This window comes from Aythya marila (assembly GCF_965140915.1).
Source record: "Aythya marila genome assembly, chromosome: 3".
NCBI lineage: Eukaryota > Metazoa > Chordata > Aves > Anseriformes > Anatidae > Aythya > Aythya marila.
The window spans coordinates 19,211,091-19,228,638 of record NC_139044.1 but is presented as its reverse complement, the minus strand read 5'-3'; the positions used below and the strand labels follow the sequence as shown (position 1 = coordinate 19,228,638).

Below are 17,548 nucleotides of genomic sequence, written 5' to 3'. Positions count from 1 at the left end.
TTCATTTAACATGGCAAATAAATAAACTAATATGGGATATATTGGTCTGCCTGATAATCCTCTGAAGACACTCCATGTGATGTTAGTAGCCTTTAAATCAGCCCAAAAGTTAAGCTTGGACCACCAATTGACTGCCATACATTTAACTTGCATTAATCACAATTCTTTTGGCTATTACTCCCAAAAGCAAATATCCTGAAGTAATGAAAACTACCTATCATGATTCATGATAGTTACATTTTAACACATATGTGTTTTATTCAGAGAAAAAGTGATAGTTGTGGTAGCAAATGATAAAAATGATAAAAAGTGATAGCAAATGTTGTTTTTCTCTGAAGAAAAAGGGGAGAAATAGGAGAGAGAGAGAGAGAAAGAGACAGAGAGAGAAAGAGAGAAAGAGAGAAACAACTAGGTTTTTGTCTTTGTTGTTTGTTTGTAAATCCATTTCATAAGCCAGAATCAAAGATGTGGCTCCAAGATTAAGTCTAGAAATCTGCTTCCAAGTGCCACTTTGTGGGTGCTGGCCACATGCATAGTTATCTGCTACAAGAGGACTATTCATCCAGGAAAAGAACAAAACTGCAGTTTTAGCTTCAGTTTAAGAAAAAAGCACTCCATCCAGCTCAATATTTAATTTGCAACCCAGAGTAGAGGACAAAATGCCTTTATTTTAACCTAGGCATTAGTTAAAACATTTTAGATATCATGGATCAAAGAAATCAAGTTCATTCTTTAAAATAACAACCTATTTCTCATTCTACTTATTTTTAACTGGAACCTTGCAAAATTTGATGCTTCAAACTCAGCTGGCATTTTAATATTTTTTGTTGTCTCACGTGGTTTCATTCATTCTGAGCTTTGTTTTTACTTTCACATTTTTCTAAAATAAATGTAGTAGTTAAGATAGGTTTCTGCGTAAAACATTGTGGACTGGCAAAGGAGCATCATTTTTATGCCTAAGAACAGCATGTTTTTTTATAGATCGAAGAGTGCAGACTCGCAGAATGTGTAAGACATATTTTAAGAGAGTGGTTTTTTTTGTCTTTCTAATTGTTTCAAAATATAGAACACATGAGAGTTTTTTAAAAATTAAAATTAAAAATGTTGATTACTTAGTTATATGTCCTTGCAATGCAGTGGATTTATTTCAAGAATTAAAGACAGTCTTCCTTTTAGAGGGCTGATTCTACTAAAGTTTCAGAAAGAAATAAAAGACAAAGACTATTAATGCTGCTATGGAAATTCTCTGCGTTTCAGCTAAAGGATTAAAGTACCAATCCAGAACTCAAGCTGTCACAATTGTCTCTGTTTTATTTTACTAAAGTGCTGTTGCTTTAGTCTATGCAGAGAAAGGACTTCAGTTCTTTGAAGCACAGAGAGATGGAAAGCTCAGAGCTGTGCTGAAGTCAGCTTGACCTAGTTTGACAGAGACAAGCTGAAAGCTCGCTGCAGAAACCTCTATCACCAGCTACCCTCTGCCTCACATGGGGGTCTCCCTTGCCTGGATGAGTACTTGGTTCCTGCTGCTCCTTCCCTGGGCTGTACAGGCAGAGCACGGCAGGTCGCTGCCAGCTCACCTCCCACGCTGCTCCCACCGCTACAAGCCCTTGCAGCACACTGTACCTCTGCACAGCTGCAGGGCAGCACTTATCTATCACACTTGCAGCAATTTGCAGAGAACATACCATCTACCTGATCCATTACATGCTCCTTCGTGGAATAGTGACCAAGAAAGCTGGTCTCCATCTCCTTGCAAAGCACAAGGAACAGATGCAGAACACTGATGACAGGCTGATGTTCTGAAACTTTTGCCATTGATTTTGCTTTTGAAGACAGCAATTGCAACAATGCTTCAGGAGGCAAAAACTCAAAGTTATAGCTCTTTTCACTTAGTGCTTATTCACAAAAATCACACTGGTTTGTTCTGTCCAAATATTTTGGATTTCTTATCTTGACAGGATGTAAAACCTGCCCAAAGTGTATGGAAGTTGTTTGGGAGAAGAAAGTCCCCAAACAACTGCACCCCTAGATTATTCCAATATCAGGAAAGCTGAAAACAAATCCACCTCTGGCCTCCTGAGGTGTGACTGCTGTGTTGTCTCTCTTAAAGCCTCAGCACAGAGCTTGGTTGGCTAAATTTCCTGACCCTACAAACCACCCACCAAATTTTTCATGAGGCTGAGAAGGCACTGATCATGGCTGTTTGAGATCAAGCAGGAGGAGGAGCTCTGGGAAGAAGGCACAGTTGGGAATGGACAGTGTTCTTCCAGGGCCTCCCCTACACACACATCCTTTTATTTTATATACTGAAGTACACATCAAGAAACAATTCCTTCTGTGGGAACTTTGCAGTCCAGCTAGATAAAGGAGACAAAAAGCAAGAGCAAGGGGGTATTGTCATCATGATCTCATTTTATACATAGAGTGTGGGGCAACAGAAATTAAATGTACTGCACAGCTGGAGAGCAGCGCCCACCTGCAAAGCTGCATTTCTAGCTACTTTATCCATCATTGCAGTGTAAAAGGATTTATTTTATTTAAACAGGCAGAACTGTTAGGAAAGAAATTTTTAGACCCTAGCCTAAACTCCTGGGGATATGAAGGAAGATGTAGAAAAAAAATATAATCAAACTTCTGCTAGACTGCTGTAGAATCCTTGAAAACAGTCTATTACATCTCACTATTATCCTGCATTTCATCGTTATTGGAAAAGGCACAACTAAAAACATCCCTCTCCCAGCCCACTCTGACCTCCCTTTAGAACACGGTGCTCTCTTTAAGTCAAAAATCATGCATGGACATCTGTATGTATTAAGTACAGTGTTTCATGTAGTATATATTGTGTCAAAACACAAAATTGATGGAAAAAAATGATGAAAAAGTAGCCTTGACTGCTTTAAATCACTTTTTTTTTTTTCCTCTCCACTAGTCAAAAATAAAGACTGATGTAATAAATAAAGCAGTGGAAGGATGCCAAAAAGGTAGTTGTCTTCATGTTACTTTGTGGCTTACTGAAGATCTTAGCATTAGAACATGTTGAATGTTGTAAGAATGTGCCTGCAAGCATTGAGCAGTTCCCTTCTCTTCCAGAAGTGGATGCGTGAAGTAAATCTTCTCTTTTCATTGCATATTAATAGAGATAGGAAGTGGTTATACATATGAAGAGATTAAGCTATTATGTATTTTATCTGTGGTAATCAATCATTAAAATACAAGAAGAGCATGAAGAACCTATTTCATCTCAATATGATGCCTCTCTACTTCTCAAACATGCTTTGCCAGTACTGTCTATAAGTCTTTTAGACTTAATACTTTACAGTTATTAGGAAATGATATCCATCTATTTTTTCCTCAAAATTCTTCAAAACCTGTTTCATTATCTTGTCCCAGACAATTTTCAGATTTCACCTGCCCTGCACTTGGTATACATGTACTTCCAAATTTAAAATCTTGACTACAGTACATTTCTCAGCAGTGGCCAGCAGAAATACAAAACATACATGTTAAACATAAATAAATTAAAATAGTCTCTACAAACTAAGTCCTCACAGCTGTGGTTGTCTGAAACATGGCTGGATAATGTTCACTGATGTGGCTCCTTAGCTAATCTAGGAAACTAGAAAGTTTGAAGAGCAATGGAATAATGGAACAGAGGCCACAAGAACAAAACATCATCCATTTGGCAGTAGCATCATTTGGTTAGAGAAAAAATATTTGCAAGGTGAACAGTTCGTCATATAACTGCTGCCAGTTCTGGGACAGCCTCCTACTTATTTTCTTTCACTTTCAAACATAATAGCTAGTGTTAATGCATTTAAAAATACAAGAAATACTTTCTCTTTCCTACTCTCTTAACAGACTGTCATCTCAGTGTCTCCTCAGAAAAAGAAGTTGAGGTATTGTGATATTAGGCAGTTTATGATTCTTCCTTATTTCTGCTCTTATCCTCACCTTTCTCCTTTTCTTGCAGGAGCTTTTCTTGCAGCTCCTGCCCTGCAAATATTGAAACAGCATCAATAACCCTAAAGACGTGGGATCATAAACACTGTTTTATTTTTCATATGGAAAGGCTTTTGTGTCCATGGCTAATATTCACCTCCACCTTCCTTTTAAATCTGGTGCACCAACTCTCTTCTGAGATGTACTCTAATGTACCCCTCAGATTTAATGCCACCAATACTGAAAAAGACTGTGTCCTACTCCAAGTCCATATGTCAATTCCATTTTAGAGCAGAGAGAGTAGTTACTTCCTTCACTTTTCTTTTGAAAAGTACTTTTTGTTTTTAAATATAAATTTGGTGCAATTTTACCCAATAGACAGCAAATATCTGCGCTGAAGTTATATTCACACATTCTATAAAATGCAGATTGTATAATATAGCATGATGGCTTTGTTCCATTATGCTTCATTACTAGGTTGAAAATTACTGACACTGTACATTTTTTCTCTTTAGTGTTCTATCATTTTAAATTATGACTGCACTGTAGGTTACTCAGTGTAGTAAATAATCTAACATTTTCTGCCTGGCACCCTACTAACTGCAACAACACCTTCCTTCCCAGGTGGTCCTGAGGCCTTTCTCAAATTCTCGTTAGGTAATTACATTCTGCCTGCCTGAGGTCTCCTCCTGACTCTGCAAATGCATTCTTCATTTGTCATGGACAGTTTGTAGTGGTGCTGCAGGCTATGGAACAACTGCACTTGGGTGCAACAGCAGCTTTGGTCCCTCAGTACAACTTACCTCGGTTGTTTTCCATTCTCTTTAGGATCATGGGATAAAACTTGACAGAAAATAACTTGGGGGGTGGGAGGAGTTGTTTTCAGAAATTAAAATTTAATGCTTGAGTTAATTAGCTTCTTCAGATGTAGAGCTAATGGTTAACATGTTATCTAAAGCCTCTGACATTGCTTCAGAAAACAAAGTTAAAATAATACTAGAGAAAATAACATGATCACTGATACTCTGAGAGAGCAGAGAATGAAGGAATGTCAAACAAGGAGAAATCACCATAGGCTGGGCTTTTTAATCAGTAATTCCAACCTCAGCATTTATATGTGTAGTACACACCTTAGAGTAGTAGAAGAATACGTAATAAAACATTTAATTAATTCAAGGAAAGTGGTCCTTAAAAAAAAAAAAAAAAAAAAAAAAAAAAGCAGGTATTTTGGGAGATATCATTTCAGCATAATTAAGCATTCCAAATAAATACAAATTCTTGTTCACTTTCATAAATGTATACAGTGATCCAAATCAGACTCATAACTGTGTCAACAACTGAACTGCATTAAAGAATCAAGTTCCATTATGTGGTATTAAAGGTTCCTTTTTGAAGATAATAAGTAGTTTATCAGAAATCCAAAAAAATTACTCAAGATTATGTTTAGCCTTATGCTCATTGACGACTACAGACAACCAAGCAGAAGCAGAATATTTCTTACTCATGAACAAAGCACATCACACTGGAGGGAAATAGACATTTTCTGAAGTTTTGGAAGAAAAAAAAAAAAGACAAAAACTTGAACACTAAATACACAAAAGCAAAAAGAAATGTTCTGAACCCAGAACAGCTCCTTTTGTGGTGGCTCAAAGACTTATCACTAATTCAGAAATCTATGGTACAAGTCTGAATCAAGCAGAATAGAGATCTGCAAACAGATTTTCCTGTTTCATGCAGTCTAAACACTAGAGCATTAATTTCTTTCTCTCTCAGATTTTTGATAGGATTTTCCTTCAGGGCTTAAGAAAACTTTCCAGTCAAAACCTACATACCTGCTGATAATTCCCGAGGAAAAACAGAAAGACCTCCAATATGTGACTGCGGTAGGACTACTTACACTAATGCGTTGAAGTGAAAGCATGTTTTAAGTGGTTTTCTGGATAAATACCAGTCTACTCAACATTTTTCTAATCCGAGATCCAAATTAATCGTCATATTGTTATAATGAAATAAATATGCACCATATTATAGTGGAATTTTGATCGTATTAAAGTTACATTAAAGATATCTCCAACTACCCAAATAAGCCTTCTCAGTAATGACATATTGGAAAACTGATGCAATTTTCCTAAATCATGCCATTCAAACCTTAACTCATACACAACTTTGTGTCTAATCAGACCTTAATAGACAATCAGTATTTCAAAAGGAAGAAAATTAACTAAAATAAGATGCTTTTATTTATAAATGAAACATATGTCACTGAGGCATTTTCTCCAATGTAATTATTAATCAGTTAATCTAACTCTTCACTCTAGTCCACCATCTCAAGCAAGGAAAGCTGATTACAATTTGCAAAGTTCAATTAAATTAAATATTTGTCTGTAGTAATGTACTTACAGTAGAAATTATGTCTTGCTTGTAGGTTCCTCATTTGGTGATGTAATATTCAGAAGTCACCATGCTTTTGGTCTTAGATAAAGCATTTCCTTCATGGCTCTCTTTAAGTAGTCTTCTGAACAAGTCATTGCATCATAATATACTCTCTTCTCACATACATGTATGTTCTCTTTCTGTATTTTCTGTCCAAAATACTCAATAGACACATAAAAGTAAACCAGTGAGTTACTAATTATGATACATGGCATTTATAGCATGTTTTACATCTTCAAAGTATTTTACAAATAACAGCTGATTGAACAGGTTAGGAAACAGAAACCTGAATGAAAATTACCCAGAGTCCCTTAAAAGATTGAATAATTGTATCTCAAATGTTCCAGAAGGCTTTAAAAGGCCACAGCTTCTTTGCTATAAATGAATAGATCAAAATCAGTGTTCCCATTAATTCTTCCTTTCTTAAGCATCATTCACATGAAACATGCATATGCAGCATGTAGTCTAATTGCTGCTGAAAGAGCCCCAGTGTATTTTAAGAGTCAGGTGTGCCTCAAAGTATATAATTTGATCCATTCTTTAAAGAAGGAAGACTTACATTGCTACATCTGTGATTCTGTGATTTCTTTTTTAATTCATGAGTTTCCTAAGTAGCAGTCACAAACCTGGTTCAAGTATCTTTTCTCAACTGTATCAATAGTTTTTTATTAGGACAAAGGAGAAGGGAATAACATACTCTTCACAAGGTTTGATTTTTTTTTCTGTACCCTCCTTTTTTTTTTTTTTCAGTTTTGTATCTATTTTATCTATCCATTTTTCCTTCCCATGTGGTGCAATATTTTGATTATCTCCATTATGAATTTTGAAAAAGGACCCTGAGTTATTTAGTTCCCTAACTTCAGTTGCACTTGGACTTACCAAGTTCAGATGTCGGTGTTTTGAGGCATACTGCTTATTTTTTCTTTAACTCCTTCAAAATATATAGGTAGCATAATTATTTCATATTCTAGAAAATAGGAATAGTTGTGATAATGGCCACTGAACAAAACAGACAAGCAATGCTATTTTAAGTAATGTGGTGATACATCAGTCTTATCCTTAACCTTATCCTGAAATTTCTGATCTATCATCTTAAATATTTGAATAAATGGAGACGTGTTAAGAGAATTAATGTAATTATAGCACTTGAACATTGTGGAATCCACTTGTAAATATAGACATCCAGCTACAAACAAAATAATATTATTCTCAGTAAAAGAAAATCTGACTTGACCTTTGGGACTTGTAGCCGAATATTTGTGCACACTTCATTTCTGATCCACTACTTATAATTCTTCTTTTATGGTCAACAGATAAGCTCCTCCAGACAAAAAAAAATAACCATATTAGGAAAAGAAAAAAAAGCTTCGGAAGACTGTGTTACAAAGACCTCAATCCCTCACATTTAATTAAACACAAAAATTTTTGATGAATTTCACAGGTTGGTAATCTGGCCCAGACTTTGGAAACTGACCCATATGTGACAGCACTAAAGCAATTACAGCACTCATGGCCAGTCATATGATGTAATTTCTTAAAATTTTCATAGAAATTCTTAATATGGGGATCTGCCATATCTGAGTTCCTATGACAGATACCTCAATAGTTTCACATACCCAACTTTCACAACTTTCTACCAGAAGCTCTAAAATATTTAATATTTTGCTTAAAGCCCTGATGTCAGCCAAATATATTAGAACACCTTTTTTATTTTTAATTTGATTTCTTGGTCCTTTGTTTGCAGTGAAGAGCAGGAAATGTGAATCACAGTTGACAAGGACCAAATAAAGCAAGACCATAATAGTCTTTTTGATTAACTTTAAAACTTTATACTTACCAGGAGCCTGATAGCTAAGCTTTTGAACAACTATGATGAAGACATAGATACATATTGTAGGAAAATCTGCCTTGCAGCAGACTTTGCTATGCATTATTTGATAATAAGTCACTAGTGTAAGGAGCTCTTTAGAGAACTTTTTCTATGTTGTACATTTGAAGTACAGGATGCCAGCTTCTCTGCAATCAACTGCTTACAGCAACCATTTTGATAGACAATGCTCCTCTGCTCCTGTTTCATTTAAAATGATACAGGTCTTTTAATGCAGATGTGTGTCTCTCTGTGAAAAGCAAACATTTAAATCTTGCCACCTACCTACCAATGACAGTATATCCCACAGAAAACCAAGGCTCGGGAATTTTAGGTCAAAAATAAGTTATTGGAACTATAAGAAGTATCAAAGATGGTCAAAGCAAGCCTGACACTGCGATATGAAGGCATACATTATCAAGAGAGATTTTTGTCATAGGATAAGTTTCTGCTCTAAATCTGCTTTGATTGCTTAGCTTTAATCTTTTTTTCTTTTTCTTCTCTCTCTTTTTTTTTTCCCCCCATAGGCAAAATCGTATTCCTGACGTGTACATCTACAAAAATGCTTTCAGATGATCAATTCTCTTCATTTAGGCCATTTTTGATCATTTGGTTATTACACAAACAAACAAATTGCTTGTTCTCATTTCTGTAAGTTGTGTTACTCATTTCTGTGAGCAATTGCCACAACTCTCTGTATAAATTTTGTGTGCCTGCACTTGGTACTAACAATAATTAGGGGTGTATTAAACAAATTCACTTAATCTGAATCTGCTGCAGTTAATGAAGATTTTACAGTGTAAATTCATGATGGGGGAGATTCAGGCTCTATACATCAGAGACTAATTAACAGGTTTTCTTGAAATTCCTGAAGGAATGGGAACTATGCTGGGTTATCCCCTGAGAATTGGGGTACATTAAATTCTCTTTACTTTCATAAAATAATGGAAATATCACTATATTTGCATCACATATATATATATATATTATATATTAAGCCTATACAGCCATAACTCTGACTTCATGTATCTCAGTCTGCAACATGTAGTCATCTGAATTTTCGAGACTGGAAAAGTACTATGGCTAGTAGATCTTACATCAACATCCATTTTGCCCTCAATGTTTATTTCGTTCCTTTCTGTTCACTACCTCTTCCCTCTTCTCTCCAAACCTGTTACCAAAAAACTTTTTCAGGGTCTTTTTAGTCTCTTCTATAGAATACATTTATACCAGAAGACAATGTCAGATAGGGCAATTCAAAATGAAAAGCAAGCAAACAAACAAAAACAACAGTAATAATTAGTCCCATAAGTTTATCTGGTTTATGAAATTGCTTGGGTATTTTTTATTTTTATTATTTTGTTTTTTCATGTTTCAACCTTTTATCTGTGTTGTTTTTATTCCTGTGTTGATCACAATTTGCAGTTATGAATGTATTCCCCAAAAGCTTGAATTATTCATTTCAAGACAATTCAAAAATACTCAAACCTTCAAAATAATTCTACCTTTTTCGTCTTTTCCATCAAAAACTCCATCAGACAATTCCAGGTTTCTCTTTCTGATTGAATTTTAGAACAAAAACTACAGCTAATTTTGTATGGTTTACCACGAACAGAACATCTCTCCTTTGCATACAGTGCATATGCATAGTAATTTATACATTTGAGCACAGTAGCAATATATGTCTAGATCCAGAAGCATTTTCTCGAACGTATTAAAGAAGGTTTATGTTGTGCTATATGAGCTGAGAGAAGACAATGCAAGAATATATTCAAAGTTTCAAGTGTCTTTTTGGTCTTGTACCATCACACATAAATCTGTTGACATTTTATTACAAATAAATTACTCAAATCACTCTTCTCTGAAGAAGGTAATAAAAGCCTTTCCTGTTTACAAAATTCAAGAAAGTTCAGATGTTTTTCTCACACCTAATGCATGGAAAGCTACCAAAAAAGAAGAGCAGGAAACACTTGTTTGTCCCTTGTCACATCACAAGACAATTAACACGGGGCCAGTTACCATAAATGTTAGGCTAAAGACATCCCCTAACTTTCATATCAGGTGTAGCTGGCCTCAGTTCCCTGTATCTGAGAAAATGGGCTAAGTCCAAAGGTGGCCAAGGTTCAAACCCATTGCACAGCGACACACACAGCTGCCCCAGGGGCAGGGCTTGCCTGGCAAAGCTGCTCTCTCATAGTTTCATCCCTTAATTTGTTTCAGAAGAAATAAAATAAGAATCAGTCCTCGGCAGCTTCCAAAAGCATCTCATGCTTTCTGCTTCACCACCAAGTCAAACAGATGAGTTTCAGACATTGCTGGAGTTGACTTCAACTAAGCAGTCTTTGTCCTGAAACAGCTGCGGAGTGCTCACACACTGTTTTACAGTGAGTCTGTGCTCAGTAAGCTGTTTTTGTCTGCCTCTTGTAGTTCTCAGGCCTCACGTCAGACACAACATCTGAAAACAGTCCTATAGGTAGGCTGTAAACACACTAGTCCATGAACTGGAGAGGCAAACTCAGCTTCTGAGCAAACAAGCCCTAAATAAGCTCAGATAAATCACAAAGTCATGGAATCATTAAGGCTGGAAAAAAACCTCCAAGATGATCTGGCCCAACCATCACCCTATTACCAATGTCAACCACTAAACCACGTCCCTAAGTGCCACGTCCAACCTTTCCTTTAACATCCTCAGGGATGGTGACTCCACCACCTCTCTGGGCAACCCATTGATAGCAAAATGCCTGACAAGTTTATCTGAGAAGAAATATGTCAGCAAATGTCTGACTGCTCTTTCTGAGAAGAAATACGTCTCCTCATTTCTAACCTAAACCTCCCCTGGCGCAACTTGAGGCCTTTCCCTCTAGGCCTAGTCACCTGTGAGAAGATCCAACCCCAAGCTCCCCACAGCTTCCTTTTAGCTAGTTGTAGAGAGCAGTAAGGTCTCCCCTGAGCCTCCTCTTCTCCAGTCTAAACAACTCCAGCTTCCTCAGCCGCTCCTCACAGGACTTGTGATCCAGGCCCCTCACCACCTTCGTAGCCCTTCTCTAGACACACTTCACGGCCTCGATGTCCTTCTTATAGTGAGGGGCCCAAAGCTGAACACAGCACTCAAGGTGCGGCCTCACCAGAGCAGAGTACAGGGGGCCGATCACCTCCCTGCTCCCGCTGGCTGCACCATTCCTGACACAAGCCAGGATGTTGTTGACCTTCTTGGCCACCTGGGCACACTGCCAGCTCATGTTCAGGTGAGCATCAATCAGCACCCCCAGATCCTTTTCCTCTGCACAGCTTTCCAGCCACTCTGCCCCAAGCCTGTAGCGCTGCATGGGGTTGTTGTGACCAAAGTGCTGACTGAACCTGAAGGTATCTTTATTTAAATACTGCATGTTTTCCTGATTTAGATAAAGATACCAACTCTCTTTCCCTGTGAAGATGTAAATTTCCTAAAAATGTCACATTTTATATATTCATAGCAGCTATGGCATTTATACGGATAAAGAAAAAATGAACAGCTGACAGAACGGCATCATTATCTCATTAGAAAAATATTCAAAGTAAGGTTTTTCTTTAAAAAAGCCTTATCAGGGTAATACTGTTTCTTCTGAAATCATTGGCAAAACAGCAGTTTGGAAAATTCTCTCTTACAACACTTAAGAGATAGAAATATAAACATTTGTCTAAATAAACATTTGTCTACTTTCAAAGACATATGAATTCTACCTAACCAACACTCTGAATTCTTCACAATGCCTCTCTCTTCATTCTCACATCATTTGACTATGGTAGAACTGATCCTAGTCCATTCTGCAGACACAAGTAAGGTGCGTTAGCTGTGCCAGAACTGCAAGAAGTAGGAATCAAATTGTTCGGGCTCCTAACTTCAGTCCCTATATTACACATCTCCCTCTTACTGTGGTACTGTTGGAAGGTAAGATCATAGAATCATAGAATTACAGAATAGTTTGTGTTGGAAGAGACCTTAAAGACCATCCAGTTCCAACCCCACTTCCATGGGCAGGGATGCCTCCCACTAGACCAGGTTGCCCAAAGCCCCATCCAACCTGGTCTTGAAGACCTCCAGGGATGGGGCATCCACAGCTTCTCTGGGCAACCTTTGCCAGTGCCTCACCACCCTCTAAGTAAAGAATTTCCTCCTTACTATGAGGGTGGTGAAAAGTTTGTATATATTTTTCTTTCTTTTTTTTTTTTTTTTTTTTTAATATATATTTCCCCCTGTACTCGGCTCTGGTGAGGCCGCACCTCGAATACTGTGTTCAGTTTTGGGCCCCTCGCTACAAGAAGGACATCGAGGTACTTGAGCGAGTCCAGAGAAGGGTGACGAAGCTGGTGAGGGGTCTGGAGAACAAGTCCTACGAGGAGCAGCTGAGGAAGCTGGGCTTGTTCAGCCTGGAGAAAAGGAGGCTCAGGGGCGACCTTATCGCTCTCTATAGGTACCTCAAGGGAGACTGTAGCGAGGTGGGGGTTGGTCTGTTCTCCCATGTGCCTGGTGACAGGACGAGGGGGAATTGGCTAAAGTTGCGCCAGCGGAGTTTTAGGTTAGATGTTAGGAAGAACTTCTTTACTGAGAGGGTTGTGAGGCATTGGAATGGGCTGCCCAGGGAAGTGGTGGAGTCACCATCCCTGGAAGTCTTTAAAAGACGTTTAGATGTAGAGCTTAGGGATATGGTTTAGTGGAAGACTGTTAGTGTTAGGTCAGAGGTTGGACTCGATGATCTTGAGGTCTCTTCCAACCTAGAAATTCTGTGTGATTCTGTGATTCTGTGATATATGTACCTTCATTCAACAGCAGCAGCACAGGCATAACCATACAAGTAGCAACACTGACTCCAGTTGCAATGAAACTATTTGCTAATGATTGTTTTCTCCTAAGAAATTAGAATAAAATAGAGACATAGGAATTGAATTGTAGATTTTAGATGTAAAATTATATTTGTAAAGGACAGATATCCACACATATATGTTAACATGGAAAGTGTTGCTTCACAATAGGATCATACTACACTGGCACACAACCATAGCTGCAGTGAAAGTAAACAGTGATGAACTCAAAATGAAAGAGAAAATCGTTTACATTGTGACAAGACTGTACTAGATCCACAATTAATTTAGGCATTTATATGACTTGTTTTTATGTGTAAGAATAATCAGAATTATGAACTTGCTATAAAAGTATAAAAGTTGAAAAGAAATTAAGTAATTTGTATCAATTCAAACAAATTTCCCTTTGTTAGCATTTAAGATAAGGAATCATATAAAAGGACAAAGTGTGAATATAAAGAAATGGTATGGGAATACAGTAACAGCATCAGAAAGGCTAAGAGGCAAAATGAGTTTTAAAATCAACAATCTCAAAAGGAAAAAAAAAAAAAAAAGGCTCTATTAATACTTCAGAATTGAGTGGAAAACAAAGAGAAGCACAGATTCATTACTTCACAAGGGAAGAAACGAACAACAGATGACTCAGAGCAGGTTGAAGCATAAGGCAATAAGGTAGACTATGCAATTAACAGAGTTGCAGACTTACCCACCTTGATAAATTGGAGTTTCCCCCACAGACAAGACACCCCATGTCTCCATAGAAAATCTGCATAACTGTGAGGTAGCTACATTGACGGTCACAAAGTTGGTGTTAAAATAAAATCTTTGCTGTGGCCATAAAGAAGTCTGGGAAGGAAAAACGAACCATTCTATCCATTTTATAGTGTGGTATACAGGTGTTTTGTGTTTTAGGGGAATGGTTAGGAATATGACAACAAACTGTGTTTCTATGAAAAGCACTCTCATCTTGAAAGATATCGCATCAGTCTCAGAAATGGCCTCTTATCCAGCAGCTAGGGGAAGGAATGAGTATTCATGAAAATGGCTGCTAATCCAGAAGAAAGAATAAAGCATTAGAAGGGAGAAACTTGGGACACCAACAATTCAATTTTGTCCTGTTTCAGTCACGCACAGCAGCTTTCAGCTATTTACTGCATTTGCTCTTTCTTATAAGATCATCCTATTCGAAAGTACACAGAAACAGCTTTTCCTAAAGCAGCTGATCTCCTCATACAGGCTTGTAAACTGCCAACTTCAGTTCAGCCAAGGAAGGATTTTAAGAGCTGGGTTCTGTTCCCCGTGGATCAACAGAATGGGATGGATGCTGCCCACAGCTAGATCGGCAGTAACTCACTGTGCTCAACAGGTCTGTATAGACAAGATTAATCTGAACACTGTGAGACTGTATCACAGGAAAGAGACAGCATAACTCAATAGCCCTAGCATAAAGATGGAATTATTTACTGTCACTTTTCAGAAAGCAACTAGAACTTTTTTTCAATTACATGAGAGCACACAAGTTATAGAAAATATGGGTGCTTTTGTATACTTGAGGCAGATGGATAGCTGCTGTGTCTTAGAAAAACACAGAGCTGCATGCTAGAAAAACAATATCCCATAAGTTAGTATTTAAATATTTATATATCAAATAGGTGACACCAGACACTCAAACATCTTGCACATGTTGTTCGCATTAGATTAAGCTGTTTTGCTTGATGATGGGAATATGACATTAGGAAATGATAATGAGCCTTTCTGAGGAGTCTGACTGCCATCCGGGTAGTATCTCTGGAGCAAGACTGGCTTCATAAGTTGCTTACATCCCCAGCACCCACTCAGAATTTCTGCCATAAGGCTCAAATCTGCTTTCGTATTATAGAGAGGTGAGAAAACGTACCCAGAAAACATCAATGCATCAATGGGTTGAAGCAAGATATTCTAATAGTTACATTTCTCTCCCAGTTCTGCTGGGCAGTGTATTGCAGGGGGCGTGGGTGGTCTGAACATCTCCGACCACCTGCATCTGAAGGAAGGTAAAAGCTCCATAGTCCTTTGGAAAGACCAGGACTAGTAGTTCTCTCAGCATCGATGTTAAGAAAATCCAAGCCTGCAAGTTGCCTGTTATTAAATATAATGATTATATTAATGGACAGCCATTACAGCTGTACCTCAGCCTTTCTAATGACTTCATAAGAATGGGGAGCAAAATGGTTTCTGTTTCCCACAGAGTTAAATGTCACATTTAATGGCCTGAAAGATAAATAAGAACCAAGCTGCCGAACCCATACTAGCATTCAGTAGCCATGATAAACAAAATGATCTCCATAAAGAGAAGGCATTATATATTCTCAGATCATAATCTGAAATTTATTATAATCTTTGCCCTGAAGGCAGAAGAAGGAGTAAACTGAAGTATTTCCAGTCGTTTCTGTGTAAGTGGAGAGAATCGCTGCTCACAGTTGAATCTGAATAATTCTGAACCCAAATTACTCAAAAGGACAAGGCAGCGCAAAGTTGTTGTGAACTGTACAATTCTTCCACTGACTTACAGTCAACTGGACTCTTACTGTGATTTGTGTTCTATAAGCAGATTGTTCAAAGTGCAGATTTTCTCCTACAATGAGACAGTGACGTGCTGCTGACTGGTATGCTTGAGGAGGGAAAGAGAGACTTTATTCTTCTCCAATTCACCAGGTGAGGGAAGAGTCAGACCAAAAATAGATCCTGTTTCCACTTTCTCCTGTCATATGCTAGTTCCACAGTGAATAAAAGGCTATATAAAGATACAGAGGTGTCCTCTTACTCCTGTGCCACAAAAACATATATTTCAAGGCTAGCAACAGTCACACTAGATGAGAAGGAAGACACACAGGCAAGGATGAATACAAGAGACAACTCCATCTGCGTGGACTACAGCAACTAGGAAAAGCAAGCTAAATGCAGCAAAACCGCAGAAGCTTTCCTGTTTCTTGTCTGATGCAGAGCCATCAGAAGCTATGGCAGCTGCAATCGTTCTGGAGAGGACTGGGAAATATGTTGAGAGGCCAATGCAACTCAGGTCAAGTTCCCTTTTCATCACGTGGTATCAGGATAGGAACAACTAGTCCATCTCCAGCCTTGGTCTCAACTCCTAACCATTGCAACAGAAATAAATACTATTTCCCATGTTGCTGGAAAGCTTTGCAGCAGCCCTGTCACAATATTGGTAGGAAAAAAAAAAAAAAAAAAAAAAAAAAAAAGGTCTTCAACTTATTTTCACAAAAATGTGCAAAGTACATCCGTGTGACCTTCCCTCTCACCAGCCTGTCACCTTACAGATTATTCCTGCATTTCATCCAAGTATTACCAGATCAACAAACAAACAACCAAATCATCACAAACAATCCAAAATCCACTTCAAAGCGCTAAATGTAACAATGTGATAAAATGGTACCTATTACATTACATTAAAAATCCAAGCACCTAAAAGCAAGAAAATGAATAATTAAGAACATCAGTCTTCTGCTGCCCACAATAAAGCCACATTATTCCTATTTCATCACATTGCCATTAACTGTCACACTTTGATTGTTTTTAAAATGTATAATTTTGTTTTCTTGATGTCAGTAGCTAAATGTGTTCACTGAGAAGAGTGGGATATGAACGGAAGGTACCTAGAAACAGCTTCATTAAAGTTATTAAGGAAGCATTAAAAAAAAAAAAAAAAAATGAAAAGGAAATATTTCTCAGCTTTTAGAAATAGGTTGTACTGAATATTAGCTTTTTACTGATGTCTAATAGGGAATGAAGGACATAAGGCACATTAACTGAAACCCATAAAGGAAAGGAGGTCTAACAGAACCAAAAAGTGTAAGCCCAAAATACAGAGACTATCAAATGCAGGATGGTTTTTTAGCCAAGAGATAGGATTGCTATAGAATAGCTGCTCCAACCAAGACTTCATAAAATTGGAAATAAACAGATAACCATCCCCACCACTAAATCACATTTTTCACCAAGTTTCTCTTGCACCTAAGTAGTCGTATAATACCTTTAGGAGGAGGGAATGAATCACCTGCTATGTTGATTCAAGATCATTCAAGGTAGAAAACCTAATCTGACTTCTTTAATATAAGGAAGTTATATTTCAACCAGACCAACCTGAAGTTGTAGCACAAGGGTGATATAAAAAGAGTTCGAATAAACATTCATATAAATATTTATAATACAACAACATTAGTCAGTTTTGCATTCTCTTTTATTTAACTGGCAAGAGACATTTGGTAGGGCTGGGCATTTCAAAACAGTATGAGCAATTCTGAATTTTACAGTCTCACATGCAAGAATTGGGACCAAACCTGAAGCCATTTTCTTTACAAAATGCATGGGAACTGTGCCATTCACTCCAGTGTTGTTAGAATATCAACCACGTATCCGCTTAATCCAGAGATTGAAACATCAGGGCTGAATTGTGCATTTTTGCCCATGCAC

General features: G+C 37.6%; 1 protein-coding gene across 1 annotated transcript in view; it reads right to left on the bottom strand.

Annotated features, from left to right (window-relative positions):
• KCNK2 (potassium two pore domain channel subfamily K member 2) overlaps window positions 1-6,373 on the bottom strand; it is a gene marked incomplete at its 5' end in the record, with an annotated part of 106,008 nt that extends 99,635 nt beyond the window's left edge. The window contains one exon of the mRNA XM_082757744.1: window positions 6,340-6,373. Coding sequence (XP_082613870.1) covers window positions 6,340-6,373 — 34 coding nt within the window. The remainder of the gene's footprint in view (window positions 1-6,339) is intronic.
• Between the last annotated feature and the right edge of the window lie 11,175 nt (window positions 6,374-17,548).